Source organism: Dermacentor silvarum, chromosome 10, assembly GCF_013339745.2.
Source record: "Dermacentor silvarum isolate Dsil-2018 chromosome 10, BIME_Dsil_1.4, whole genome shotgun sequence".
NCBI classification, from domain to species: domain Eukaryota; kingdom Metazoa; phylum Arthropoda; class Arachnida; order Ixodida; family Ixodidae; genus Dermacentor; species Dermacentor silvarum.
In genome coordinates this window covers 110,422,169-110,430,811 of record NC_051163.1, presented here as the reverse complement: position 1 = coordinate 110,430,811, position 8,643 = coordinate 110,422,169, and the positions used below count along the sequence as shown (strand labels likewise).

Below are 8,643 nucleotides of genomic sequence, written 5' to 3'. Positions count from 1 at the left end.
AGTGGGGTAGCAAAGTTATCCAGCGCGCCCGACGCTCCGCTTCGTGAGGCCTTGAAAGAAAACGGTAGAATGTGATGTTGGGATTCAGGCCTTGTTGCTCGTGGCCGCTCACGACGCAGCAGTATAACGTCGGTGACGCTTTTTCGAGGCTGAGCTAGGTCTCTCCGGATCGGCGTCGCCGATTCCTTCTGCTTCCAGCATTACTCACGGTATACGGAGAGTCCGTTTTGGTTAAACTAGGCTGCGGCACGCTCGCAGCGTGGCCTCTGAGAAGTGACGAGCCTTTTCGCACTCGCAACAGGGCAGAAAAAAGTGCGAATCGTCGTAAAACTCGGGCTAGAAACGTGTTTCGCCACAGCCCGGGCTCAATACCACCCAAGCTGGTACCACCCAGATATAACTTTTCTCGCCGCCACCAGGCGCCGCCACTATACCCCAAACTCCAGCGCAAGACGCTTATGCCCGTCACATCGCTGTTTTTGTCCTGATTAGGCAGGCTTTGCAAAATACAGGTGGCTCCGCATCCAATGTTGCCTCCATAGCGTCGGCCTGCACGTCGACTCTCTCTCTCACCTCCTCACCTGCTCTTCCAACAACCTGTTTGCGTGATGAGGGAGAGAGAACAAGAGCCTTTGATCGTTTGATGTTGGTGCTTTCTCTGCGGGACCCCTCGGCATGCCAATGCCAAGACACGACGAGGGTTCGCGGTATATATTTTCTGCGGACGAAATCGAGCCATAGGCACGGAACCCGGCTTACATGAACCTTGTTGCGGTAAGTCATGTTTTCTTCGCAGCCATTTCCAACGCGACGCGCTTTGTAACTGGCGCGGCCTTGTCGGAGGCCCGGCAAGTATGATCGGAATGTAAACAAATCGCTCAATGCACTCCGTTTAAAGCGCTTAACAATGTAGTGGCATCTTCAGCGCCACGCACGAAGCGCTACAGGCCGCTCGCTCGTGCGTCTCTTTGGGCGCGTTAATAAAGCATTTATCTGTTTCACTGTATCTGTATCACTTCGATGTCCGTTTGAAACGTGAAGCTTCATAAAACGCGTGTGCGCCGGCTGAATGTCCTGCATTCGATATAGTTTCTCTGCAATCGCATGTCACCTCCCACAATTGCGCTAGCCGCATACTTCTAAAGACCTTGCGTACTTGAGTACAAGAAGTGTTGATGGATGAGCGGTGACAGGCGAGGAGTAGAAACGTGCGAAATACCTTGTACAATCGACGTTAGTTGAACTTCTCGCTCATATGAATGAGTGTACGTGCTGGAAGGCTGACGCTATAACTTCGTAGTTTCACTGTGGTTGCTCCGCACAAAACCGTAAAAGAAGAAATTAGAGTTGGGAACCGCAATCCTGGAAACGCGTTTGACATGTCGCATAATATGGCGTCAAACTTTACGAGGCGAACCCATTGAATTATTTCCCCTGTTGTGTGCCGCGACGAACGCAAGCTCCAATTCCTGTTGATGCTTGAGATCCTGAGCAGCCAGCTGACATAAGTCATGTTGTAGCGCCGTCTTCGATGTGCTTTCGTATTTTAGTGTAACCAGACTTCAGCATCACTGACAAAAATGCAGCTTGACCGTTTTGCACACATTTCCAGTCTACCAAAGAGCAGATGGGTGTACCTAGGATATTTGCTAGTCAGATGCGTATTAATCTCGATGCATGACCGTGGGGCTGCTCTTTATCCACATAAGGCATGCTAGAATCGCTGACCCTGCGTTGGTTCCCTACTTGCTATGATAACACAAGTCATGGCAGTCCGTTAACCGGCACAAGGTCGCAGTTTGGTCGTCCACTACAGCGGCCACAATAATTCTAATGAAAGCAGAAAGCCGAGGGAAACATGTTGCATAGAGCAATGAGCAACCACAGGCAGTCAAAATTGCAACATGTAGCAGCGTTGTGGATGTTAAGCCCATTAAATCAGCACATTCCTTCTGCAACATGCCATAGGCTGTCTATACAAGTGACACATAGAACATGAATGTTCATGTCACACACATTTAATAACACTCCACCCTCGCTGTCTGAGCAACAGCTGTGTGGCTGCTGTATTTCTGCTACAGTCTGTTGTAACAGTGTTGCATCCATTGTGAAAACACCATCATGATATCAGATGTTTGCTACAGGCTGAAATCAGCAAGAAAATCTTATATTTGCTTTGTTATATCCGATATTTCAGTGTATCTATGTTTGTTACATCACGGTTCAACCATAGTGAGCTAGAAGCAACTGGCCCCATAGCATGCCACTGTGACGTTCCTTTTCTACACTTGCAGACTTCAAAACCCAGGACGCCAACCACTGCCAGCCACAGGTAGTCATGTGCTGATCAGCATGCCAGGCCGAGATCTGGCGCTTCCCTCGGAGCCCTGGCTCCCCCATCACCTCGTCTGCCCCAGGAGGGCGCTGCGGAGGGCACACCCACCGCAGTGGAGCAAGAAGCTTCCAGCAAGCCTTCTGGCCAGGAACTGCTGCCACTGTGCGATGTCCTCTTCAACATCATCTCCATGGCATCGTACTTCTGCGACATTGTCTTTGACGTCATGGTGGCGTACACGCTGCTGGTCGTGCGCCAGCAGTTGGTCTGGTTCTCCGTTGCCCTCACCAGCATCCTGGGATCGCTCCTGGTCAGCCAGGGCCTCTCTCTCCACTGGTACCTTCAGCGTGGCGCAAAGACCAAGGCACGCCGAGGCGGTGTGTTGTTGCTTCATGCCTTCCAAGCGGGCGTACTGTGGCGCTACTTCAAGCTACTCCTGCCAGTACACCTAAGTCGCGTCAAGCAAGAGGTGGCCGACTTGTGCCTGCTGCGTCTCATCCATGGCTTTGGCGAAGCAGCCCCGATGCTGTTGCTGCAGCTACATCTAGCCTGGGCACAGCCATTGCCGAGCATGGTAGCACCTCTCGACCGAGTCTCAGCACTGCTCTCTCTATTCAGTGTCTGCTGGGCTCTGGCCTCCTTTAGCAAGAACATCCGTCGCCAACAACTTCACCGGCTTGTCCTCACGTGGCTAGGTGTGGTTTGTCAGTTGGCTTGGCGGCTGGGGACAGTGTCTGCGAGGGCTTGTGCCCTGATCCTTTACGCTTCACTTTATGGCCGCTGGGTGTTGGTGGTGCTGCTTTTACACTGGCTCGCCATGTTGGTCTGGCTGGCTTCTCCACCACCGCGGCTGTTCCGCGGAGACGCGCCTGCCCGCCGACTGGCTTACTGGGCTCTGCTAGCTTACGTGCACACCATTTGCTACGTCAACTTGAGACCCAACCCTGGGCGACCCGGTCGGGCTCGCTGCGCCGCCTTCTACACTGCCATGCTTCTAGAGAACAGTCTGCTGACCGCCGTTTGGCTTGCGTTAAAGCCAGGCCCGCACTGGGGTCAGGACCTGGTGCTGTTTGTAGTGTGGGGAGGGTTCTTTCTTGGGCTGGGCTTCATGCTCCTTTACTACCGATGGTGTCACGTGCGAAGGCTCGTGCCTCCGCCGAGAGCACCTGCTCCGGCAGCCCCCACGGGGGTGTTCAACTGCCGTTTGAATCCAGCAGCACTCAAGAGGAAGCGCAAGAAGCCGTCATCATTCGTTCCGCCTGCGCAGCCGTTCTGGAAGCGGGCTCCAGTTGGCAGCAACGTGGTGCCGGCTGTCGACATACAGCAAAAGCTCCAAGAGAAGCGGCGTCAGCAACTTCAAGACCTCCTGGCCATTGAAGAAGAAATGAAGCAGGGAAAGCTTCCTCCTAGAGGAACACTACAGGTATTCTGCCTTTCTACTGACAGAATCTCACAGTGCAGAACTGTTTTGGAGACATTTGCATACCTGCCAACTCTCCCGAATTTTTCATAACGTTTACGAATTTTGGCTTGTTCTGCGACTTTATGAATATTGCTTCAAGTTTTAGATAACACCAATCCTGTTAATGATAATGTTTGAAAGCTTTTGAAAGTTAGAGCTGTGAATAACTGCAAAAGGAATGCATGCAATAAATAAATTGCAATGGTACTTGTCAGGCGCCACATATACGAGAAGATACTTACTTCGAGAAAATTTACTTGGAAATACCCTTCAGAGCAGGCGAAATAGGCAACAGCAAAGTCATTGAAAAACTCAATGTGATCTAAACACTAGGAGTTGCTTGTGAGTATCTGCTGTTTTAAAGTTTGCTGCTGCTGTATTGTCTGCATCTAAAGGTAAACAAACGGCAGCGTAAAGTTAGCGTCTATCCCACAGAAAGTGTGTGCTCAGGACAAGCTTTTAACAAGTGCAGGCTGTCCTGTTCACAGAATTTTTACAAATTTTTAAGTTCACAGGTTGGCAGGTATGCATATGCTACGTTGCTTGACAAGCTTTGTTGGTGTTACGTTTTATAAGCCACTTTTTCGGCTGAAGCATATGGCGGCTGTGCCCCTATTCAAATTTAACATGCACAGGAACAATGGTGTGTTTGTGGTTTTGTGTTGCTTTGCTGCGACTATGGGAACCCGTTGGAACATTTTGGGGATGCAGCTGCTGGCATGTGAAATTGCACCATGTATATATGCTGCTTTAAAGCCACACTACAAGATGCAGTAAATCAGTTGAGACTTGTTGATAATTTATTCAACATTCAATTTACCTTTCTTCATTGGCTAAAAACATTGATTGTTCGTGGAGAAAAATGAATTTAGATGGGACAGAGCAAGATGTGTTGTCAACATGAATTCAAATGCGGACAAGTTAAAAATGAATATACCCTTGTTTCGTACAGAGCAGGCAGTGCTATTAAGGTTAGAGACCTCTCTCTACCAGCATTGAAATTAAAATTAAATTCCAGGACTCAGGACTTTGCGAGCCAAAACCACGATCTGATTATGTGGCATGCCGCAGTGGGGCGCTCCGGAATAATTTGGACTACTTGAGGTTCTTTAACGTGCACCCAATGTACAGTACCCGAGTATTCCTGCATGGGAATCCAGCTGCTGTGGCCGCGATCAAACCTGTGATGCCATAACTAGACCACCATGGCAACTCTACTCACGTCACAGTGCTCTGTGACCAGAGGCCACAGAGCACTGCTTGAACTTGCGATCACAACATAGTACGTTGCATACTGGAAGCACAAAGTTGCACAAAATACAACATTTTCTTAGTAACCTCTCGCCAGTAGCTGTAGTTGTAATAAATGATGTAATTAGTCCGTAGAAAGCATTGCATATTAAACTGTACTGCAGAACACATGGAGTAAGACTTCTGTGACCGCATAGCTTCCACAGCAATGCCTGATAAGTGTGCAACAGGTTACAGAATGCATTGTTGTGTTTCGAAGTTCTTTTGCATCTCTAACAAATGACTTAATTCAGGATCCAAAAGCGGGATGTGGGAACTCACCATGCTTAGAAACAGGCTATAGTATGATTACACAGCCCAGTCTATTGTTATAGGTGTTCAGAGTTTCCCTGTTCATGTTTCTGTTTGTGCATATGAACTTATTGCTTAACACAGCACACTGACGTGATCGTACAGGATCATATTCTTCACGCACGTAAACAGCACCTGAATTTGTTCATACACACCTCTCCTTTGTTGACAGGACTTTAAACAGAGGGCTAATGCAAATGTCATTTTTCCTAGAAATCGCATCAAACAATTGCCTCCCGTTTTTGTGCTGTTTATCGTTTTTCTTAGCACCATGTACCAACTAGCCCAACAACAAACTCACTTAACATCACCTTTGTGTTTGTACCTTAAAGGCCCCAAAAATGCACCTGTCAGCCAATGTGTGTTTGCCTGAATTTCAACTACACCAATTTGTTCCCGCACTAACATTGCCGTCTACATGCCTCCAGTGTACAGTGTACAGCTATTATTAATCTAAGTACTAAAATAGTTTCAAAAACGATGTTTTTCTTATTGAGTTACCCCTACTTTTCTGTATCAGGTGTGTGTGTTTCTAGCCTCTTTTCGTTGGTTGATCCCAAAGATAGTGCAGTCTAAAAATGTGGACCATTCCCGTGGGTATGTGCACTCTAAAATTTGGGCCAATCCTCAAGGTAGCATAGTAAAGAACTTTAGGCAGTCTTATGCTCTTCATGCGAGGGGTGACAAGATGGAGTGCTGTATGCAGTGACTCAGCCCTGTTCTCACTCCTAACTCACTCAGGAACATTTCTGTCTTTGACCGACATCAGCTAGACATTGAATCGCCTTCCAACTTTTGCTTCTGTTGCATTTCTTGTTTTCTTTTCTGTCTCTTGAGATGCAGGGTCCCACACCACGCCAACCGATCCCACGCTCCAAGAAGCAACCCTGGCTCCGCAGTCCTCCACAGTTCTGCTACCGGTCGCTGCTTGGTGGCTCGCCCGAGATCCTGCTCTGCCCGCAGCGCCTAGACCCAGAGCGAGCCGTTGGCAGCCTTCGTGTGCCACCCCAGCCGCGCGAAGTCCGGTGGACCCAGAGGCCGTTCACGTTCCGCGAGAGCAATTCGAGTGATGGTGATGTGGACTCAGCCGACGAGGATGCCTCCGCGCGGTTCCGCACTTGCCGAACATTCCTGGGCCGTCCACATGGACCAGAGACTCAGCTTTGACGCCTATCACTGGTGGTGAGAGCAGCCACGTTGAACTCCAGTGCCTCACGTGCTTTTTGCAGATGGAACGTTGTGTGAATATTTATTACCCAAGGAAAATTCCTGTGGAAATACTCCGTAGACCCTGTGCCACAAGAAGCAGACACCATTGCTGTCGCACTGTGCGGTTATCCCACATCGAAACGTGCCTTTTTTCCTGTTTTATACAATTTTATACTTGCTAGAATTAGAACTTCAGCATTTTATGGGCAGCCTCTGAGTCGTGCCAATACCTTACATCTTGGATCCACCTATACAGGACCTTGTCGCAAGCACAGTTTTTATTCATTCACTACAGCTGTTCAAATGAAGCCACTTCAAGGTTTGAGTAGATGCTGATTGAGCCTTGTGCTCACTGCTGTGGTTTCTGGCTAACCTTACCGTTTTCTTTTTTTTTTTGTAAGAGACCACTCCATAATGCAGTGTCACCGTCTTGATCAAGCAAAGCCTTATAATTCATGCTGATGATACACAAACTTGCACTAGCTGTATCCTGAGACCATTTTGGAATTTAGATTTTATATAGGCCTAGTGCAAGAAACACACAGACAAATACGGGTCATCTTGTGTAACTACAGTCTGTGACAAGTGCAAGTTTGCTGGAGAGGCTCCTCTCACAAATGTGTGCTGTGTCGCCATTCCATACTTCCGTGCTACTGGATATTTCTTTTACGCATCGCACAGGCATAGAGAAGGCGCCCCCAGTAGCTCAGCAGCAGCACAAGCACCACGGTCACACACCACATGCACAAATAGCAAAGATTGGCTGTTGTGGGGATGAAAAAGACAGCTTACAGAACAAACACTCGCAAACACCAGTACTACTGAGCACTTAAAAAGTTCTTGAGAGGGACCATCCTGACCACCTCTGCAAAGAAACTCTTCACCCATCTTCAGGAGACCTGAACAGCTTGTTCTTATCAGGAGCTTCATGAAAGGTACAAGATATAGCTGGTTTTGCATCACACACGATAACTCTGCACCTTCTGAATCAACCTGTTTAAGAACTTAATTGCATTCAGTTTTCTGTAGTGCAGTGTGGTATAAGGCCGCTGTTTCTCAGATGTCAACACCAAGGAATTGTAACATTACAGCACGCTTGGTTCTTTTTTATATCGAATCCTAGGCCGGTGGTATAACGTAATCAATTAGTCGTGTGCTGCACCATGCAGTTCCATATCATGATTGCTGGGTACGTGCTTACTGCAGCAGAAAAATGACAGTAAGGCTTTAGAGTTTTGTGTTGATATTCCTTCAAATTGCTGTCTTTGAAAAATGGCATACTCACTGCAACAATCCGCTTGTGGTAAAAAAAAGTTTGACTTGCATCAAGCCAGGACTACGTGTTCACTTGATGAACTTTTAAGCTGATCGATCCAGCTTTGGCACCTTTCATACATCGGTTTGTTGTTTGCAGAGGTAAACTGTCACTCCTGGACACCCGCTTCTGGTGGCATGACAGATGGATAAAGATCTTCCAGTGCCCCTGTGTGTTGCCTTACGCGTCTCTTGTCCCTCATCTTTCTCATGCTGCAAAGACATTTCCCGTCACCCAAAAGCAACTAGCCAACCGACAAGCCATTAAAAGGGATAAACCTGGCACCTGAATTTGAATATAGCACTACTTTGTCCTCATCCTAACTTTTCTGCTACCCTGCACAAAGGAATGAAGTTGGTGTATCTGCCAAATTTGAAGAAGTAAACAGTTATGAAGTGTGCTTGTGCTGTCAATACCTGTACTACAGCCATCCGGTACAGACCAAACTGGCCTGTGGTCATGTTCTTCTAACACTAAAGAGCTACACTAAACGAGTTTAAACTAGTAATCTTTCAAAACCATAATTTTATTAATTTGCCTAAAATGGGTCAATTAGTACTGAAGAAAATGAAGGTAGTAAGGCCCAACCACAAGGGACGGATTTTCGGCGCCGGCCGGCGGCACGCGGCGTGGACGCTCATTGACGGCTCTCAACCACAAGACTCTCGGCGTCGACGTATTTCAAGCGTGGCGCAATGTGGCCAGATCCTTGGCCCCGAA

General features: G+C 48.0%; 1 protein-coding gene across 1 annotated transcript; it reads left to right on the top strand.

Moving 5' to 3' along the window:
• Positions 1–518: 518 nt before the first annotated feature.
• On the top strand, positions 519–8,102 carry LOC119431766 (XK-related protein 5). Its single transcript, XM_049656909.1, has 3 exons — positions 519–774; positions 2,295–3,758; positions 6,243–8,102. The coding sequence occupies exons 2-3, from the start codon at positions 2,526–2,528 to the stop codon at positions 6,564–6,566; spliced, it is 1,557 nt and encodes a 518-aa protein (XP_049512866.1). The 5' UTR covers positions 519–774; positions 2,295–2,525; the 3' UTR covers positions 6,567–8,102.
• Positions 8,103–8,643: the final 541 nt, after the last annotated feature.

Bases quoted from the DNA above. Each gene is read 5' to 3' on its own strand.
- LOC119431766 (XM_049656909.1), top strand. From the start codon at position 2,526: ATGGCATCGTACTTCTGCGACATTGTCTTTGACGTCATGGTGGCGTAC. The intron at 3,759-6,242 runs GTATTCTGCCTT...CTTGAGATGCAG, and splicing joins CTCCTAGAGGAACACTACAG to GGTCCCACACCACGCCAACC.